This window comes from Gopherus flavomarginatus, chromosome 2 (genome assembly GCF_025201925.1).
Source record: "Gopherus flavomarginatus isolate rGopFla2 chromosome 2, rGopFla2.mat.asm, whole genome shotgun sequence".
Lineage (NCBI taxonomy): Eukaryota > Metazoa > Chordata > Testudines > Testudinidae > Gopherus > Gopherus flavomarginatus.
This window is the reverse complement of record NC_066618.1, coordinates 828,239-848,758: the sequence shown is the minus strand read 5'-3', so window position 1 is coordinate 848,758 and position 20,520 is coordinate 828,239. Positions and strand designations below refer to the sequence as shown.

The 20,520-nt window shown below is 55.8% G+C and overlaps 2 protein-coding genes across 4 annotated transcripts in view; both read right to left on the bottom strand.

Annotated features, from left to right (window-relative positions):
- FASTK (Fas activated serine/threonine kinase) overlaps window positions 1–4,943 on the bottom strand; it is a 52,621-nt gene extending 47,678 nt beyond the window's left edge. For all 3 annotated transcript variants that reach the window (XM_050942488.1, XM_050942489.1, XM_050942491.1), the window contains exons 1-2: window positions 4,855–4,943; window positions 3,008–3,620 (exon numbers count right to left, since the gene is read on the bottom strand). In XM_050942488.1, the coding sequence (XP_050798445.1) occupies window positions 3,008–3,575 (568 nt within the window). In that variant the 5' untranslated portion in view covers window positions 3,576–3,620; window positions 4,855–4,943. The remainder of the gene's footprint in view (window positions 1–3,007; window positions 3,621–4,854) is intronic.
- A 2,846-nt stretch (window positions 4,944–7,789) lies between these two features.
- On the bottom strand, window positions 7,790–15,658 carry TMUB1 (transmembrane and ubiquitin like domain containing 1). Its single transcript, XM_050942799.1, has 3 exons — window positions 15,590–15,658; window positions 10,740–11,253; window positions 7,790–9,141 (listed from the first exon to the last, which is right to left on the bottom strand). Exons 2-3 carry the CDS (start codon window positions 11,213–11,215, stop codon window positions 8,787–8,789), a joined length of 831 nt encoding a protein of 276 aa, XP_050798756.1. The 5' UTR covers window positions 11,216–11,253; window positions 15,590–15,658; the 3' UTR covers window positions 7,790–8,786.
- Window positions 15,659–20,520: the final 4,862 nt, after the last annotated feature.

The following is a 20,520-nucleotide window of genomic DNA, read 5'->3' as shown; positions in this document are numbered from 1 at the left end:
TCCCTAAGTGGCCCCCTCAAGGATTGAACTCACAACCCTGGGTTTAGCAGGCCAATGCTCAAACCCTCCCCCCACCCCTCTGGGCATCACTGCCGATAGCTCAATGGAGAGCTCTGCTCAGTGCACAGCTGTGGTCAAAAAAGCTGAGCTGATGCTGGGATGCTTAAGGACTAGGGTGGTGAATAACTGAGACTATTTGAATGCCTTTTTATAAGCCAATGGTGCAGCCTCATCCGGCTCCCGTGTGCAGCACGGGCTGTCCCAGACGGATATGGCAGAGCTAGAGGATGTTCATACTAGGCGGTGAGAATGATCCATGGCCTAGAACAGCAGTTCTCAAACTGTGGTTCGGGAACCCGAAGTGTGTTGTGACCCCAGGGCCAGCATTAGACTTGCTGGGACCTGGGGCTGAAACTACAGCCTGAGCTCCACCCTCACCCAGGGCAGCGGGATTTGGGCTCTGGCCCCCTCTCCTAGGGTCAGAGAGTAATTCTGTTGAAAGAAGGGGGTCGCGGTGCAATGACAATTGAGAACCACCAGCCTAGAAAAACTCTATGAAGAGAGACTGAAACAACTGAGATGGTTTCCTTACAGAGCAGACGAGCAAGAGGGGATATGATAAAAGTCTATGCAAATGACGACTGGTCTAGAGAAAGCAGATGGGTGCATTTGTGCTCCCTGACTTAGAACACAAGGACAAGGGGACATTCCATGAGATTAACAGTGGGAAATTCCAAACTGAAAAACACCTTTCACACGGCTTGTGATTAAAGTGTGCAAGTCACTGACACAGTAAGTCACTGAAGCCAAGAATTTAGCGAGATTCAAAGACGGATTAGAAGCTTATGTGGCTACCAAGAACACCCGTAACAGTTATTGCAACACAAATTCTGCAGGGATATTAAACCTCATCTCCAAGGCTTAAGCCGATCGCTGACTAGTAAGGGCTACATAAAACCTACTGCTGAGGAAGATTGCCCCACATTGTAAGGATAAGGCCTTTTCCTGTAGCCATATTGTAAGGTCTGAGGCCTTTGTCTGCAGCCATATCCGGAGAGCAGCAGCCACCAGCCAAGAAGCAGATAGTCACATCCCCACATTCCACCTAAATTACATTAAAAGAATGTAACATCGGGCTATTAAGAAGGCTCCAGTCCTACTAGCACCCACCATCATCAGATACAGAAACAGAGCTTAAGATGGTTAAAGAAAACTTTGTTTCACGGCATCCGTCCGGCAAGAAATCACTTCTCAATAGCTGTGGCTGTGAAATCCCTACTTTATTATTGTTTTGTCTTTATGGTCCCCATTTCTCTATGGTTTATCCGTCTGGTCTCTGTCTGGTTTGTGAGTGTGTCTGTTACATAACTAATTTTGCTAGGTGTAAATCAATGAAGGTGCGGAGAACCATTGGCTAAAGGATTGTTTGACAATATGTCAGGACTGGTTACAGAATTGGTCAGGAATCATTTAGGGAAATGGCTGGTTAAGGGGCAGCTAAGCAGGACTCAAGTGTTACTGTATCAGCTGGGGTCTAAAAGGAAGTTCTTGGGAACCAGCTCCAGACCCCAGCCCCGAAGATCAGAGCGGCCAGACCTCAACACCCTGCCAATGACACCGTGCAGACGCTGGATATCCTGACTGGCCATCAAGAGAAGCTTCTCTGCGTTCCTGGGAGCGGTGAGCACTGTAGGCTTAGCATGTGCAGTCTGGTTTGGTGACTGTTAATAAATAGAGGTTAAGCAGACTCAGACTCTAGGACTGGAAGGGACCTCGAGAGGTCAACAAGTCCAGTCCCCTGCCCTCATGGCAGGACCAAATACTGTCTAGACCATCCCTGATAGACATTTATCTAACCTACTCTTAAATATCTCCAGAGATGGAGATTCCACAACTTCCCTAGGCAATCTATTCCAGTGTTTAACTACCCTGACAGTTAGGAACTTTTTCCTAATGTCCAACCTAAATCTCCCTTGCTGCAGTTTAAGCCCATTGCTTCTTGTTCTATCATTGGAGGCTAAGGTGAACAAGTTTTCTCCCTCCTCCTGATGACACCCTTTTAGATACCTGAAAACTGCTATCATGTCCCCTCTCAGTCTTCTCTTTTCCAAACTAAACAAACCCAATTCCTTCAGCCTTCCTTCATAGGTCATGTTCTCAAGACCTTTAATCATTCTTGTTGCTCTTCTCTGGACCCTCTCCAATATCCAAGTAGGATATTATCGTGTGAGGCTCTTTCACTGGTAAAAGACCCCGCAAACCCGCAGAGTGTAAGGTTATGCCTTGAGCCCTAGGAACTGCATAAAGGTGGGTGCCTTAAGAGCATGTGAGTAACAGAGAATTTTGTGCAGGTATCAGCAGCAGCTATGGAAGGATTCTTATGTCTTCCTCTGAAGTCTCCGGCACAAGCCACAGACCTTGGGGCTGATCCAGTCAGGCCATTAATATGGTCCTCTCCTGCCCACACACCAAAGTGCAGCAGAAGCCTGGGATGCTGCCCGTGAATGAAGGTCCAGCTGCCTGTACAGCTCAGAGCCTGCACTCCAGTTCCCAGTGCCTCTCAGCACATGCCCAGCTGGGGCTAACTCTCTCAGACTCCTCATCACGCAGGCACTCTGGGCACTTCAGACAAACGCAGTCTACTCAGATTTACATTTGCTTCTTCTCCTCCTCCCTGGCTCAAGCCCCAAGGTGTGTGCCCCAAATGCAGCTTCTGCCTCCACAATGGCATGAACCTACATAGGTATGGCTCCAGTCCAAACCTCCTGCGTACACACAGAAGGCAACGTCCCCACACACACAGCCAGGCGCCACTCCTTGTCCACCATACAGGTCACCATCCATGCTCCAGAGTTGCCCACCTCCAGGGAGGTAAGCCCTTTACCCACACAGACTGGGTGTCCACACGCGTGTGAGAACCCTCCTGCCCTCCCAACCCTCTGCACAGCACCCCTCACACACACCATGGCACATAACCTCCCCCCGACCCGGTTCTCAGAGCACTCACCCAGAGCCGCAGCAGCGTACAGACAATTGACGATGCTGAAGTTATCGAACTTGGAGCACCCACTGATGATGGCCTGGCAGAGCGCCTGGAACTCTGGCTGCTCCAGCACCTGGTTGGGTCCACGGTGCTCTCCATTCACCACGGCCTGGCCCTGCGGCTGCTGCAGCAGCTGACCCAGCTTGTGCAGGGCAATGGGGTAGTGGCTGGCGGACACCTTGCTGGGGTTCTGGGTGACCCAGCGCAGCACTTCCCCCACACTCTGCGACCGCTCTATCAACCGCTTCATGGTAAAGAAAGTGTCGTAGCTCATCTTCTCGTGGATGAAGTTCCAGCTCTTCCTCTTGCCATGGCCTCGAGTCCTGCCGGCATCGGGGGGCAAGCTGTGGAACAGCCCGTGGCTGTAGGGATCCAGGGGGAGCAGCACAGCCCGCTGCTTGGCATTCCCTGCACAGGAGCAGCTCGGGTACATCCTGGCCCCCCTCGTGTCACTAGCAGCCAGCCTCTGCAGGACACAGGGCCATGCGCTCTCTTGGCTCAGGGCGCGGAGCCATGGCAGCAGGCGCAGCATGGTGAGAAGAGGGCAACTCGAGGTGCTTCTGAAAACAAGGAGACCCTGAAGGAAAGTCAGAGAAAGATCATGAGAGAGGCAGCGCCAAGGACCCAGCTTCCCTAAGGGCCTCAGCCCAGAACGAAGGAAACAGCAGCCAAAGCAGCAGGAGACACCTGCGCTCGCCTCAAAAGTCCCACCAGATGCGCTGCTCCCTCCACACCCCTCACTAGGACAGGGAACCCAGGAGCTCCCCACAGCCGCCCCTGCCCCGCTTCCTCCACACCCCCTCACTAGGACAGGGTACCTGGGATCCCCACAGCCGCCCCTGCCCCGCTCCCTACACACCCCCTGCGGGGACAGGGTACCTGGGAGCTCCCCACAGCCGCCCCTGCCCCGCTCACCCCCTCACTAGGACAGGGAACCCAGGAGCTCCCCGCAGCCGCCCCTGTCCCGCTCCCTACACACCCCCTGCGGGGACAGGGCACCAGGGAGCTCCCCACAGCCGCCCCTGCCCCGCTTCCTCCACACCCCCTCACTAGGACAGGGTACCTGGGATCCCCACAGCCGCCCCTGCCCCGCTCCCTACACACCCCCTGCGGGGACAGGGTACCCGGGATCCCCGCAGCCGCCCCTGCCCCGCTCCCTACACACCCCTCACTAGGACAGGGAACCCAGGAGCTCCCCGCAGCCGCCCCTGCCCCGCTCCCTACACACCCCTCACTAGGACAGGGAACCCAGGAGCTCCCCGCAGCCGCCCCTGCCCCGCTCCCTACACACCCCCTGCGGGGACAGGGCACCAGGGAGCTCCCCACAGCCGCCCCTGCCCCGCTTCCTCCACACCCCCTCACTAGGACAGGGTACCCGGGATCCCCACAGCCGCCCCTGCCCCGCTCCCTACACACCCCTCACTAGGACAGGGAACCCAGGAGCTCCCCGCAGCCGCCCCTGCCCCGCTCCCTACACACCCCCTGCGGGGACAGGGTACCCGGGATCCCCGCAGCCGCCCCTGCCCCGCTCCCTAGAGGCCCCACAACTAGAAACTCTCTGCACAAGCAGCTCTACCCCCCACAGCCCCACCCCCCGCTGACTCCCCCATCGACCCCTCCCCCAGCTCTGACCCTCCCCTCTCACGCCCCGCCCCCGAGCTCTGACTCCCCACTGCCCCCAACTCGCTCGCCCCACAGCCCCACCTCCACCTGACCCCCCCTCACGCCCCGCCCCACGGGCCCCGCCCCCCAGCTCTGCCCCCCCCCCTCCCCCTCCCCTCCGCTCTGCTCTGCCCTGCCCCGGGCCCTACATGGCGCTCCCGGCCGCGCTGGAGCCCGTCGCCGCCCCCGGCCCCTCAGGGCCGCCCGGCCACCGCGCCCGCCATCTTCCCGGCAGCCCCCGCGCCCCGCCAATCCCGCCCCGCCCCCACACTGCCGGGGGCGGGGCCTGCCGCGCGCCTGACCGGCCCGCCCGGCCCGCGGGCAGCTCCCGGAGCAGCTCAGGGCTTCATTTGCATATGGTAATGAGGACGCGTTACCCTGCGGAACTCGCGGCCACCGGCACCGGTGCGCGTCAAGGCGGATTGGCCGCCGCCCGAGTGACGTCACCCGGCCCGGCCCGCCCCCAGGCGAGGCCCGGTCCACTGGGGGGCGCCCCCCCCACCGCGCAGCCCTCCCCCACATCCCGCCCATCCCCCAATCCCCTCCCTTGACCCCCGGGGTCACTCAACCCCCCGCACACCCCTCCCCCACTCCCCTCCCCTGCCCCCCTCCAGATCCACCACCCCACCCCCACCCCGTACCCCTCCCCCATTCCTCTGCCCCTGAGAACCGCCACCCCACCCCATCCCCCACTCCCCTCCCCTGCCCCCTCCAGATCCGCCACCCCACACCCACCGCGCAGCCCTCCCCCATTCCTCTGCCCCTCGAGAACCGCCACCCCACCCCATCCCCCACTCCCCTCCCCTGCCCCCTCCAGATCCGCCACCCCACCCCCACCGTGCCGCCCTCCCCCATTCCTCTGCCTCTCGAGAATCACCACCCCACCCCATCCCCTACTCCCCTCCCTCCCCTGCCCCCAAGAGATCCGCCACCTCACCCCCACCGCGCAGCCCTCCCCCATTCTTCTGCCCCTCGAGAACCACCACCCCACCCCATTCCCCACTCCACTCCCCTGCCCCCCAAGAGATCCGCCACCCCACTCCCACCGCGCACCCCACCCCCATTCCTCTGCCCCTTGAGAACAGCCACCCCACCCCATCCCCCACTCTCCTCCCTCCCCCGCCCCCCAAGAGATCCGCCACCCCACCCCCACCGTGCCGCCCTCCCCCATTCCTCTGCCCCTCAAGAACCGCCAACCCACCCCATCCCCCACTCCCCTCCCCTGTCCCCCTCCAGATCCGCCACCCCACCCCCACCGCGCCACCCTCCCCCATTCCTCTGCCCCTCGAGAACCGCCACCCCACCCCCCACTTCCCTCCCCTGCCCCCTCCAGATCCGCCACCCCACCCTGCACCCCTCCCCCATTCCTCTGCCCCTCAAGAACCGCCACTCCACCCCATCCCCCACTCCACTCCCCTGCCCCCCTCCAGATCCGCCACACCACCCCCACCGCGCCGCCCTCCCCCATTCCTCTGCCCCTCGAGAACCGCCACCCCACCCCATCCCCCACTCCACTCCCCTGCCCCCCAAGAGATCTGCCACCCCACCCCCACCGCGCACCCCACCCCCATTCTTTTGCCCCTTGAGAACAGCCACCCCACCCCATCCCCCACTCCCCTCCCTCCCCCGCCCCCAAGAGATCCGCCACCCCACCCCCACCGTGCCGCCCTCCCCCATTCCTCTGCCCCTCGAGAACCGCCACCACACCCCATCCCCCACTCCACTCCCCTGCCCCCCACCAGATCCGCCACCCCACCCCCACCGCGCCGCCCTCCCCCATTCCTCTGCCCCTCGAGAACCGCCACCCCACCCCATCCCCTACTCCCCTCCCTCCCCTGCCCCCCAAGAGATCCGCCACCCCACCCCGCACCCCTCCCCCATTCCTCTGCCCCTCGAGAACCGCCACCCCACCCCATCCCCCACTCCCCTCCCTCCCCTGCCCCCCAAGAGATCCGCCACCCCACCCCCACCGCTCCCCCATTCCTCTGCCCCTCGAGAACTGCCACCCCAACCCATCCCCCACTCCCCTCCCTCCCCTGCCCCCCAAGAGATCCGCCACCCCCACCGCGCAGCCCTCCCCCATTCCTCTGCCCCTCGAGAACCGCCACCCCACCCCCCACTCCCCTCCCCTGCCCCGAGATCCGCCACCCCACCCCCACACCCCACCCATCCCCCACACTGCACCCCCATTCCACACCCCTCTCCCACACCCTGCCCATCCTCCACTCCCCTCCCCCCACAATGCCCCCACACCCCACCCATCCCCCACACCCCACCCCAGCCTACAAGAACTGCCACACCACTCCACACCCCTCCCCCACACCCTGCCCATCCCCCACTCCCCTCCCCCGCCCAGAGAGATCTGCCACCCCACCCCCACTGCACACCCATGCCCCACTCCCCTCCCTCCCCTGCCCCCGAGATCCGTCATTCTGCCCTACCACACACCCCTCCCCCACACCCCACCCATCCCCCACTCCCCTCAGAGATCCATCACCCGCCCCCACCACTCCCAGCCCATCCCCCCACTGTTCCCTGCCTCCCAAGAGATCTGCCACACCACACCCCCTCCCACTCCCTGCCCATCCCCGACACCCTCCCGTCCCCTGAGATCCGCCACCTGCGCCCACCACTCCCCGCCCATCCGCCACTCCCCACCCTCCCCGGCTCCCCCCAGAGATCCACCACCCCTCCCCCACTCCCCGCCCATGCCCCACTCGCCTCCCTCCCCTGCCCGAGAGATCCGTCACCCCGTCCCCACCACGCACCCCCCAACACACCTCCACTGGAGAGAGAAAGGAGCAGGCTACTCTGGTCCCCCACCTCCACACATTGCATCCTTCCCCCTATGCCCCCTCCTCCTCCACACCCCCACGCCCCTGGAGAGACTTGGCAGGCAATTCCTCTGGTCCAGCAATCACTCTGTCCCTCCCTCTCCCCACCCCCCCAAAGGAGAGCAGGGAGTTGGCTAACCTGGTCCAGCAACTACCATGCCTTTCCCCATACCCATCTCCCCCTACCCTCTCCCACTCTCCACTCACTCACTCCCCTCCACGCACCCACACACACACCAGCCAGAGGAGATTTTAGTTATTCACAGTTTTTAATTTTAAAAGAAGCATTAATGAGAAACATGCTCCACTGACTCAGGCCCCATCACCCCCCAGGAACCCTACGGGGCAGGGCAGGACAGGCCAGCTGGGCCTCCCATACCTGGACACCCTTCCCAAAGGAGCAGACCATGCAGTCAGCCCCTGCATGAGCAGCAGTGTCCCCCCACGTCCACTCAGGTCAGAGAGCCCAAGGAGTGAAGAGCTCTCCCCTTCTCGGAGGCACTGCTCCCCCATTCAGCAATAGCCATGGGCTAATGGATCGCCAGGTCCAGGACTCCACACAGCAAGGAATGTGTGTGAGAGTGTGTGTGTGAGATAGAGAGAGAGAGAATGTGAGTATGTGTGAGAGCACTCAAGTGTGCAGGGGAAAGAAGGGCACGCAACAGCACCCAGACTGTATGCCAGTGTGTGGGTAAGCAAGCATTGAGCACAAGGGCCCAGTCTGTTCACAAGCACGTGCAAAGAGCAAATGGGGGGTGGACAGGTGGAGTGTGGGCAGATTCCCTGTTTGCACAGCACAACTCCTCAGCAATGGGCTGGCAGAGGAACCAGTTCAGGAGGAGATCCCAGCCTGTCCTACAGAGCTGCTTGCTCCTTATAACCATGAAGTCCCCCCGCCTTCCTCAGAGGCAGGAATAAACTGCCCCCTTGTAACAATTAAGGATCTGGCTCCCACCCCCATGTGCTGTTGGGGGAGGGGAGAACCTCACTGGACTGCAGCGTCCCTCTTCTCAGCTGCCAGGTGGAGTGGGGGTATGGGACTCGGAAATATGGGCCACAGTGACTGCCCCTGTGCTCCTGCTGGGCATCAGGACTCATGCTACAACAGCAGACCTGGGTCCCCATGGACTTGGGAGGGGTCTCTGTCATGAGCCCCTCCAAAACGGCTCCCCTCGGCCGTAGAGGCAGCGGGCAGGCGGGCTCTGCCCAGAACAGGCTGGCAGGGTTCGGAGGCTCTGTGGGCAGCGTTATCTGCGGTACAGAGCGAAAGCCATGAAGCTGAAGAGCAGGGTGAGGCCAGCCAGGCAGGAGGTGGCGGTGGCGGTGAAGATGTGCCGGTACTGCAGCTGGAAGTACCACAGCACAGCCAGCATGAGCACAAAGAGCGGCAGCATCAGGCTGCCCACGTTGAGGGCTGTGTGCACAGGGTCAGCAGTGGCCCGGAGGCCAGCAGCCATGGGGGCTGGGCCATGCTGGGAGACGTGGCAGTGCAGAACGCTGTTGTGGGTGAGGTGCAACGCAGCCAGGCTCTGAGCATCGTCCCGCAGCAGCTGGCCCTGGTAGATCAGACGCACTTGGTGCTCCTGGCCTGGGAAATGGGCCCTAAGGTGAAGACACGGAGGGAAATGTTACAGTCACAGACACACAGTTCGCCAGCCCCACCTTAAGAACATCAAAATGACCACACTGGCTCAGCCCAATGGTCCAGCCCACCCACGGTCCTGTCTGCCAGCAGGGGCCAGTGCCAGGTGCTTCAGAGGGACTGAATGCAATAGGGTGATTTATCAAGTGATCCATCCCATCATCCTCTCCCAGCTTCTGGCAGTCAGAGGTTTAGGGACACCCAGAGTATGGGCTGCGTCCCTGCCCGTCTTGGCTAATCGCCATCAATGGATCAGGGACTGAGCTAATTCTTTTCTGGACCTAGTTATAGTTTTTGCCTTCACAACATCCCCTGGCAAGAAGTTCCACAGATTGACTGTGCGTTGTGTGAAGAACTTCCTTGTGTTTGTTTTAAACCTGTTGCCTATTAATTTCACTGATTGGCCCCTAGTCCTTGTGTTATGAGGAGTAAATAACACTTCCTTATTTACCTTCTCCACACCAGTCATGATTTTATAGACCTCTATCCTATCCCCCCTTAGTTGTCTCTTCTCCAAGCTGAACAGTCCCAGTCTCTTTAATCTTCTCAAATGGAAGCTGTTCCACATCCCTAATCATGTTTGTTGCCCTTCTCTGTGCTTTTTCCAATTCTAATATATCTTTTTGAGATGCAGTGACCACATCTGCACACAGTATTGAAGGTTTTATATAGAGGCAATATGATATTTTCTATCCTATTACGTATCCCCTTCCTAATGATTTCCAAATTTCTGTTTGCTTTTTTGACTGCCGCTGCACATTGAGTGGATGTTTTCAGAGAACTATCCACAATGACTCCAAGGTCTCTTTCCTGAGTGGTAAGAGCTAATTTACACCCCATCACTGTATATGTAGAGTTGGATTATCTTTTCCAATGTGAATCACTTTGCATTTAGCAACACTGAATTGCATCTGCCATTTTGTTACCCACTCACCCAGTTTGGTGTGATCCTTTGCAACTCTTCACAGTCTGCTTTGAGTACAATCTTCCTCCATAGGGCTCCATACCCCCATTATGGGGGGCTTGGCTGTGCCTAACTCCCCATGAATCTCCATCCTGGGAGCCCGAATGCAAACCCCCCACCCCCAATCCGTCCCCATCCACAGGCACCTGGCTGTACAGCCCTCCCCCACATCTTCCCTTCCATGGTCTGTCATTTTGCTGTGTGCTCTCATTGTCCTAGCAGTGTCCCATCATGATCCCCCCAGGCCAGTATGCGCCCTTGTGCCAGGGTGTGTCCCACACAGCACTCTCATCACCCTGGACTGTGGATCTGTGATCACTGGTACCAACAGCACCATCTAAGCTACAGGCATAAGCTGGGACACACAAGCCTATCCCCCTGGGGAGGGACAGCAGCAGAAAGCGGTCCAGGCTCCAAGCCGCATCCAGCACGTTTAGTACAGGAGAAGGGAGGACAAACTGAGGTTCAAGGGATGCCAGAGCCCCCAGGGGGGGCGGGCAGAGGCAAGGGTGAGAGGGGGAGCCTGCCTGGCTGTGAGGCTGCGCTTCAGAGCTCTGCCTCCTCCCCACAGCTTGCTGCCGCTTAGCCTCTCACCTCTTCAGAGAGCCGACCGTCTCCTCTGGGCGCACAGTGGCCAGGCGCTCCGTGTCGTTCAGGAACTTCAGCCTTAGCACTATGGTGCGGTCCATGGGGCTGCTGTCTGTGGCCTCGGGGCTGGCACCTGTGTCTCTGGGGGGCTGCAGGGGGCACTGTGGAGATCCAGGCTCGGCCCGGTGTCTCAGACCTGCAGCAATACCATCAGGCCCATCTGGCATGGCACCTGCTGACGACTCCGCTTCCTCCTTGGGCTCCCCTGCCGCTGGGGTTTGCATGCTGGGGTCCCTTGGCCCATCCTCCAGCAGGCTCTCTGCCCCAAGCTGCCCAGCTGCCAGAGGGGGGGAAGCAGCAAAGACTTGGTCGCTCCGCTCTGAGGTGTGTGTAGAGACCCATGCCAGCACCAGCACCAGCACGATGAGCAGCAGGGCAAAGAGGATGGTGACTTCGTCCCCCACGCCCTCAATCAGAGCCATGGCAGCTGGGCAGTGCTGGGGACAGCAGGATTACCAGACTGCAGAGAGACAGAACAGCAGCAGTGAGCCCTGGGAGCCAGTATCAGGGACACTCCCGCCCCGCAGCCAGTGCTCAGCACAGCAGGCCCTCAGCTTCCCACCCAACAGGGACTCCCGCAGGCTGGGCCTGGTCCACAGGGCACAAAATTAATGCCCAGGGAGGAAGGTCCTGGAGACTCCCCCATGCCTCGGGGCACTAAGTGCAGGGTTGGGCAGAGTTACAGGGATGCTGAGCCCAACGGGCCTAGATCTCTGAGCTTATCTGTTTGCATCACCCTTCCCGTTCGACTCTCTTCCCATTGCCCCCCCTCAGGTAGCGCAGTCTAGCTACAGCTGCCTAATGCTTCCCACTAGCTGCCCCTTTTCAGTTGCTCCTAAGGTTGCAAACTTCAGCTGCTTTTATTTGGGGGGGGACAGGGACAGGTTGTGTTTGCGGGAGGAGAAGAGACAGACAGGTATATGCTAGGACACAGGGACAGGCTGGGAAAACAGGGGCAGAAGGGTCTATAGCCACTAGGCATGCTCCTCTCCACAGCCTGGAATGGAATTCTGGATTCCTGTCCATCAGCATTTCTCCGACGGCAGCTGACGGCTGTGCAACCCCACCCCACCCCTCCGACGACAGCCAACGGCTGTGCAACCCCACCCCACCCCTCCGACGACAGCCAACGGCTGTGCTACCCCACTCCTCCGACGGCAGCCAACGGCTGTGCTACCCCACTCCTCCGACGGCAGCGCAACCCACTGACAAAGCACATGTCGCACCCCACCTGGTAGCAGACACACACAGACAGCTCCTCCACTAGTCTGAGTGGTAGAGTCAGAGATGTTAAGACCAGAAGGAAGTAGTATGATTATCTAGTCTGACCTCCACCGGGAGAGGACTGTGCTGGGATCTAAAGGTGTCAGGGGCCAATATGGTTCCATACGATGGAATTTGTTTTTTCACTTTGCTTTTAAAAAAAGCCAGGCGGTTACATTAACAAAAAACTACACTAGAAGAATGCTGAGATTTCAAAGCTGAGCACTCAAAAGATAGGAAATGCCAGTTAAAAGTTACAAGGGCATCCTTAATTTGACTCCATGTGCATATATTTACAATACAATCTTTAATTACTTGATCACATACTACATTACCCACAGGACCCCGGCCTCAATCAGTGTACAGGATGGATGGCTGTGCAACCCCACTCCACCAGGGCAGGTCTGTAGCCGCCAAGGCTCTGAAACTGGCCCTTCAGCCCCAGCGATCCCTGTCTCTCTCTGAATCCCCAGCCAGATGCCTGCAGAAGGCCATGCTGTGCCCCTTCATGGCATCATGCTCCCTGCAGTCAGTATCTGCACTCACAGCAGGCAGCCCTCCCAAAACAAGGTCACACGTGATTGGTCACCTGGCTTCAGATCCCGATGTTAGCGGAGAGGCAAAGGTGAAGGCAGCATCCAGCCTGGCCAGCTCCAGGCCAAGGCTCCCTTGAAACCATCTTGTCTCTCTCCCTTCATCCTTTGTTCCAGCCAGGTGCCTGTCTCCAAAGGCCAACTTAGCCCAGTCACCTGACCCCCTTTGTTCTCTACCTTGGGCCTTTGCTCTGCTTCCTCACAGAGAGATGGGGAAAAAACTGTCCTGGCCATTGAGGATTCCACTGTCTTGTGGATCCTGGGTGGTTTCGGCCTGTCCTTGTCAACCCATTCACATCACCCAAGGCAGTCCTGTGACACACACCCCTCACCTGCCCTGCTCTGCCCAAGAGCAGCTTTTTAACCCTTTATGCTCCATGCAAAGCACTGAAGGAAACTGAGGCATTTATAGGACTCTCTGATTGCGCATCCAAAACTAGTGGAAGCATTTAACAATATTTTCCTTACTCTCTCGGGCTCAGATCCACAGGTATAGGCATCTGAACACCCCCTGATTTAACTGAGAGTTAGGTAGCTAAATACCTCTGAGGTTCAGTGCTGTCTTTCTCCATCTATAAAATGGGGATACCCCAGTTTAATCTCACAGGTGCTTTGTGAAGAGAAATTCATCTTTTCCCAGAAGTGAAACAACATGAATTAAAACAAAACACTCAGCCAGCAACAGCAGTTCTAGGGCTCGTGTCCTGTTCGGGCATCACGACCTGGTACACAAGGTCACTGTGCCACACACACGCAGGCTTGGCCCAGCCTCCTCCCTTCATGACAAGGGGGCACCCCTAACTGGTCTAACTTTGAGTGACTGGTGTTGCAACCTGGCTGCGCCTCCATCAAACCTGAGCAATGCTGCAAGCCGGTGTGCGAGAGTGAGGAGCCAGGCCCAGCCCACAGGAGAGAAACCCCAGAGCTGCTGCTGCTGCTGGCTCTCCAACCCAGCTCCCATCACCTAGGGCAGAACCTGTAACCACTGCTTCCCCACCGCCAGATCTGGATAAAGTGAAATAACCAGAAATTCCCAAAGACTCAAACAGAAATGAAAAGACTTCTCCTGGGCTCGCTCCACAAGAGTAGTTCTGTATTCAGGGCTCGGTTTGGATGGTCAGTAAGCCAAGCCTGGGCTCACACACCAAATCAGGACAAAGAGCAATATTAAATAGCTCGGCACTCAGGGAGCACCTTTCATTCAGAGCACCGAATGAGGCAAGGGAACATGTACTTACAGACCAGGTCGTAAAGCACATGCACAAGGGAGCAAATTAAGGGATTGCCGAACTTTTGAGTGCTTTACTTTATAAGCTTTATTTTAAATGTAGCTTTTTTGTATGTTGTTATTGGTATTGATGGTGTATCTAGGGCAGTGGCTTTCAGCCAGGGGGACACAGAGCTCTTCCTGGGGGTACATCAACTCAGCTAGAGATTTGCCTAGTTTTACAACAGGCTATGTAAAAAGCACTAGCGAAGTCAGGACAAACACTTCATAAAAAGAACAGGAGCACTGGTGGCACCTTAGAGACTAACAAATTTATTTGAGCATAAGCTTTCGTGGGCTACAGCTCACTTCATCGCTCTATATACTAGACACTGAATTGTAAGTACAATATTTGTATTCCATTGATTTATTTTATAATTATATGGTAAAAATCAGACAGTAAGCTATTTGTCAGCAATAGCATGTGGTAACACCTTTGTATTTCTCTGTCTGGGTTTGTAAGCACGTAGTTTGTAAGTGAGGTGAAACGCAGGGGGACGCCAGGAAAATTAGCCTCCTGCAAGGGGGACAGCAGTCTGGAAAGGCTCAGAGCCCCTGCTCTCAGGCACAGACACATGGAACTAAAAGATAAGCTCTAGAGCGAAAGGAATCATTCTGGGGGCAGGTCTCTGGCCTGTGTGATGCTGGAGGCCAGACTATTGGATCACAATTGTCCCTGCTGGCCTTGGACTCTATGAACAACAAAAGGCTGAGTCCTGCCCCGAGCAGCTCATAATCTACATACGCGAAGGACAGAGACACAATTATTAACATGTCTTGAGAAGTGCCCACCACAAGCCAGCCCAGCCTCTCTGCAGTCCAACGCCTCCGGAGGGAGGAAGCCAGCAAACCCCTCCCTGCAGGGCCCGCCACTCGGGCACTCTAGGCGTGAGTGTCTGAGGGAGTCTTTGGGGTGCAGCCCATCTGCATTGCTGGGGAGCACAGCACCAGTGGGAAGCAAGTTACAGAGGAGGTTGTATGAGCGGCCTGCCAGACTGCAGCATTCCCACAAGGGCTGCTACCTTCTGTTCCCTAGGCGCTGGCACAGGGGGGCTGCTGCGCCCCCGGCTCGAAGTGGTTTCCATGAATCCAGGGTTAGTTTGGTTCAGTGACTCTCGGCACCCCCACTACACAGACTGTCCCGGCAGCCCAAGTCTAGTCCCAGCTCTTCCACTGTCTGGAACCCGGCCCGGCCCCTCCGCGCGCCTTGGGGACAGGGCAGTCGGGGATCTGCAGCCACCTCGCAGCCTGGGGCACCAGACCCCGCGGGGTGTCCATAGGGCGGCGCCAGCTGAGAGGATGGACACGGAGCAGGTCAGTGCTGAACTCGGGGGGAGCGCCCAGCCAGGGCAGAGCAGCTGGCACATGGGGGGCAGCTCTCCCCCCCGAGAGCTGGGTGGGGTGGGGGCTAGGCGCGGTCAGGGTTAGATGGGGCGGGGAGAAGAGGCGGGGGGGCCGCAGCAGGGCGGGTTGGGATAGATGGGGAGGCAGTGGGAGGACAGGGATGGGGGGGCAGCAGCTGGGGGGCCGCAGCAGGGCGGGATCAGGGATAGATGCGGGGCGGGCAGCGGGGGGGGGGCAGGTCGGACGAGGGGCGGAATGGGGGGGGCAGTAGCGGGGGGGTCCGGGCCGCGGCGCCGGAGGGACCCTGTGAACCCCGAGCCGATACTCACCCGCCTCCTCCATCCCGAACCACTCGCTTCCGGTGCCGACGCAAGGCATTCTGGGTCCTGTAGTCCCCCCTGCAGGGCATTGTGGGACATGTAGTCCCCATCGCAGCGCAGGGCATTGTGGGGCCTGTAGTCACATTGCGCACGCACGCACAGACCACAGCAGGGCCCGTAATCAGATTTTACAAACACGCACAGACACACACACACACACACACACACACGGCTTGTGCCCTCCCCCCCGCACACACACAGAGCTTGTGGCCCCCCCCCCGGCTTGTGGGGCCACACACACACACACACACACACACACACACACACACACACACAGAGCTTGTGCCCCTCCCCCCCCCGGGCTTGTGGGGCCCCTAGTCCATTCACGTCTGCTCCATTCAGCACAGTGTTGCCAATGGCAGAGGGGACCATTGTGATCGTCTCATCTGACCCCCTGTGTTGAGTTAACAATGGCCAGTGATGGCGAATCCACCATGACCCTGGGTCAATGGTTCCCATGGATAATTACCCTCACTGTCAAAAATGTACATCGTATTTCCAGTCCGAGTTTGTCTCGCTTCGGCTTCCAGCCATTGGATGGTGTCAGACCTTTCTCTGCCGAACCGGAAAACCCTTTGCTAAATATTTGTTCCCCATGTAGGTACTTACAGACTGTAATCAAGTCACCCCAAACCTTCTCTTTGTTAAGCTGAATAGACTGAGCTCCTTGATCTATCACTGCAGGTTTTCCTAATCCTTTAATCATTTTCCGGGCTCTTCTTTGAACCCTTTCCAGTTTATCAACATCCTCCTTGAATTGAAGGCAACAGAGCTGGTCACAGGATTCTGGCAGCAGTCATGCTGGACGCATCCCCTACAGTTCTCTGTGCAGCTCCATCCTGGACTTATTGGAATAAAAACCTGCCTCCTATAACACCCTGTGCAGCCCCATCCCTGGCAGGGGCTCAATATATGGGGATCAAACCAGGGGCAGGAGGAAGGGGCTTCTCTATTTCCTCTCCTGTGCTGAAAGACAATGGAGCAGCTGATATGGGACTCAATTAATAAAGAATGAAGAGTGATATAATTAATGCATCGGACTAAGTGGGTATTCACCCATGAAAGATCATGCTTCAATACATCTGTTAGTCTATAAGGTGCCACAGGACTCGTTGCCGTCATTAATGCTAATCAACATTGATTTGTGGAAAACAGACCCTGTCAAACTAACAATAACTTTTTTTGGATGAGATTACAAATTTGGACAATAAAGGCATAATTATGTGTTGACATAATAGACCTAGATTTCTGTAAGGCATTTGACTTGGTGCCATATGACATTTTGATGAAAAAAACAGAACAATATAAAATTAACATGGCAGTCATTAAATGGATTAAAAACTGGCTAACTGTGTGTAATGTACAATGTAATTGTAAATGGGCAGGTGTTGTAGAACTGATAAATTGTTTTTAATTATTCACTTTATTAATGTAACTTCATAAGGTTTTATGAATGAAACAACATTCATTCATAAAACCAGTTGCCCCAAGAACTGGCTAATTGACAATAAACCTGCTTGTTAAGAGCCATAGCTGTTCAGCCAGCTGCCTTTGTAAGTTTCACTATCAGTCCAATTCCTGCTTAAATCACTGAGACTTGCACTGTTTCAGTATTGTAACTTCTGTTCACCATTCACTACACTTGTCTATATTGTAACTTCTGTTCACTGTTTGCCATATTGTAATTCAAACCCCATTTTAAAACACTCACTCCGTTTTGTAAAAGCTTCCTCCAACCTCCATTTTTGCAAATCCTGCTGTAATCTTATTAGTTTAGTTTAGATGTGTGAATGAGGTAGATGTGGATGATGGGGGAGAGGGCTAGCTCACTGGTTTGAGCATTGGCCCCCTAAACCCAGGGTTGTGAGTTCAATCCTTGAGGGGGCCATTTGGGGAACTGGGATAAAAATCTGGGGATTTGCCCTGCTTTGAGCAGCGGGTGGGACTAGATGATCTCTTGAGGTCCCTTCCAACCCTAATATTCCATGAATGATGGCATCAACCTTCAGCTCCAGCCTGTCATGATGAAATACAGTTCAAACCCCACTGGCTGAAGATGCAGACAACAGCCCTAACAAAGTAAGCAGAGTCCACCCTAAACAGAAAAGGTCCAATAGAAGGAAGATCAAAGCCAGGTCCCAGGCTGAAAGTCACGCCCGCAATTGACGGGTGATCAATCACCAAACCCAGAGGCAGTGACACAGAAGACCTATAGACTCTGGATTCAAACTAAAGCCTACAAAAAGGATGGATGAGATGGGAGACTTTGGAGGTGTGAAAGTAAAATAAATTATATATTAAGAATAGAAAGGATTAAAGAAATGCTGTCTGTATCTGTAAGCAAAAATGTTGGAATGTTGCAACCAGGTGTCAGGAATACAGACATTAACATAGAACAATTGCACCGTTTAAGGGCAATTGGTGAAGCATTAGCCTTAGATCGATAACAGTTAGTAAGGAAATAGGATATGCATGCTGTGCCCCAAATGAATTTTCCTGTTTTGCTTTCTTTGTTCCTTTGTCTAATTCCCGCTCTTTTATCTGTATAAATAAGACTGTTTGGGTCTTGCATGGCCACTCACATATTCTGAATGTTATTGGCGGAGCGCTGCGCTAATAAACAGAGTGGTCTGACAAATTGTGAGTCTTGATTCTAACTTTGACAATTTGGAGGTTCCACCGAGATGGCAACCGTCTTCACTGGGGCTGTGTGATTCCTGACCGTTTGTGTAGGACGACCGTGGCAGCCGGCACCTGGGCACTTGGCCCAAGCGGTCCTCCACTAAAACGGAAAGGCGCACGACCACAGTGAAGTCTACGCCATCGAACCTGTTGGTTCCCACTCTGTTCTGGTAGGGATCCCGGATCTGACATCAGGAATCTGGTCAGGTAATTATTTCTGTGTTTTGTCCGGACTGAGGACTGTCCTGTCTCTGTGTCTATCTGTCCACTTGTGGAGTGTTTGAGTCTGGGTGCCGTCTCTGTCTGGGGATCGGCCGACCAAGGGGTTCCTGTCCCTGCGGTCTGAGTGAGTGAAATCTGCACAATCGCAGCCGCACCGCACTTTGGGTAAAACCCCTGGTGTGAAAGCAAGGGCGACTGAGGCAGTAGCCTGTGGGCTCCTTTTCTGTGTTGCACTGGGCATCGCTCTGACGAACCCTAATTTCCTTCTTGTGTGATTGGTGTGTGAAGTCCTCCTGTATGGGTAACCAGACGTCTAAGCCGGGGCAGTTCCCTAAAGGAACTCCGGCTCATTTTATGTATTTTAGGAAAGGTCTAGACTCCTGTAAGTTTCTGGAAAAATGGTCTAGGCTAACTCAGGGAGATCCCAAAACTCAGTGGCCACTGTTAGGATCTTGGGATAAGGATCGAGTAGACGTCTTAAAAGACAAGCTCGGCCAATCTAAAACTAAATTGGCAAAAGGAGAGGTCGATTGTTTCATGCAATGGTGGGAAGAGGCAAATCATAGATGGACAGAATCGAAACTCGCCTCTCTCAAAGATTCAAATGATAAGTTAAAATCTTTATTGGAAACCTCCTCTCCCACCACTAGACCGAGCGCTCCCCTTTACCCTGTTCTCCAAGCAGACCCCCCTTCATACTCCTGTCTCCGGGTGGGAAAAGACGAAGAAAACCCCTTGCTAGATTCCGGGGATGAGGATGAAGAAGACGCATTAATTGGCCTGGCAGCCTTGCGTCGAATCAATAGACGGCCACCCACGCCCCTAGCTCAGGAACAACTGTCACCAGATCTCCCAGATCAGGAACAATTCCCAGAGATCTCCAGTTCGAACCCGTCTGGACCATCTGGTAATGCCGAGGCCCATTCCTCTGGACTAATTCTGCCTCGTAAAAGTTCACGCTTAGGCCTTAAAAATATCCAGGCTCCCCTCCGAATCCTGCATACTGGGGGCCAGGACGGGGGTCCCACTTGGAGCTATAAACCCTGGACTCGAACTGAGCTCCTTTCAATTATAAAAGGCTTTCCAAAGCCCCGAGAAAATCCTACCAAATTTGCAGAGGAATTTTTGTTGGTGTGCGATACCTATGAACCCTCTGAGGCAGACCTCCTGCAGCTGTGCAAGCTACTTGTAACAGCCCCTAGTGAGCATGATAAATGGCTCACAGCAGCAGATTGGCCCGCTGCTGACCGCCACTCTACTTTGCCAGACACTGGTCCTACTGCTGAATACCGAAAAAAGTGTAAGGAACGAGCTAAAAATCTATTTGAAGCCATCCCTCGGGTATGGACTCCTAAAACCAACTGGACTGCCATAAATAGCTGTAAGCAACGACAGGGAGAAAACCCTGGCGACTATCGCACCCGGCTAACTGACATTTTTCTGCAACATTCTGGTATACAGCAACCAGATACAAATGGACAAGGTGCCCTGGCTAGTGCATTTGTTAATGGCCTCCTGCCTGCTATTGGCAATCTGCTAAAACGCGTAAGTGTTGGATGGGAGACCGAAACCATGGACAAATTGCAAACAGTGGCAGAGCATTGCCAACGTACTTTAAAAGGAAAGGAAGAGCAATCAGCTCAGCAGTTAATGGCCTTGCAAATACAGCATTATTCAGGGCAGGGCAAACAGTACCGGGGACGGGGAAAATACCAGGGACGAGGACGGGGGGGACGTGGTCGCGGGAGGGAACAGGGAACTGGATTTTCGGGTTATGGGGATGTTTGTAATTACTGTAAACAGCCGGGACATTGGAAAAATGAGTGTCCAAGCCGGCCTGGTAACTCTGTGAACAACCAGTTAAACCCCCTGCCAGCACAGCCAGTCAGCCCCCAGCCTTACTTTGCCTCACAACAATGACGGGACACCGGGGAACCTCAGGAAATTTTAGCCCCTCTACTACCTCTCACTCCCAC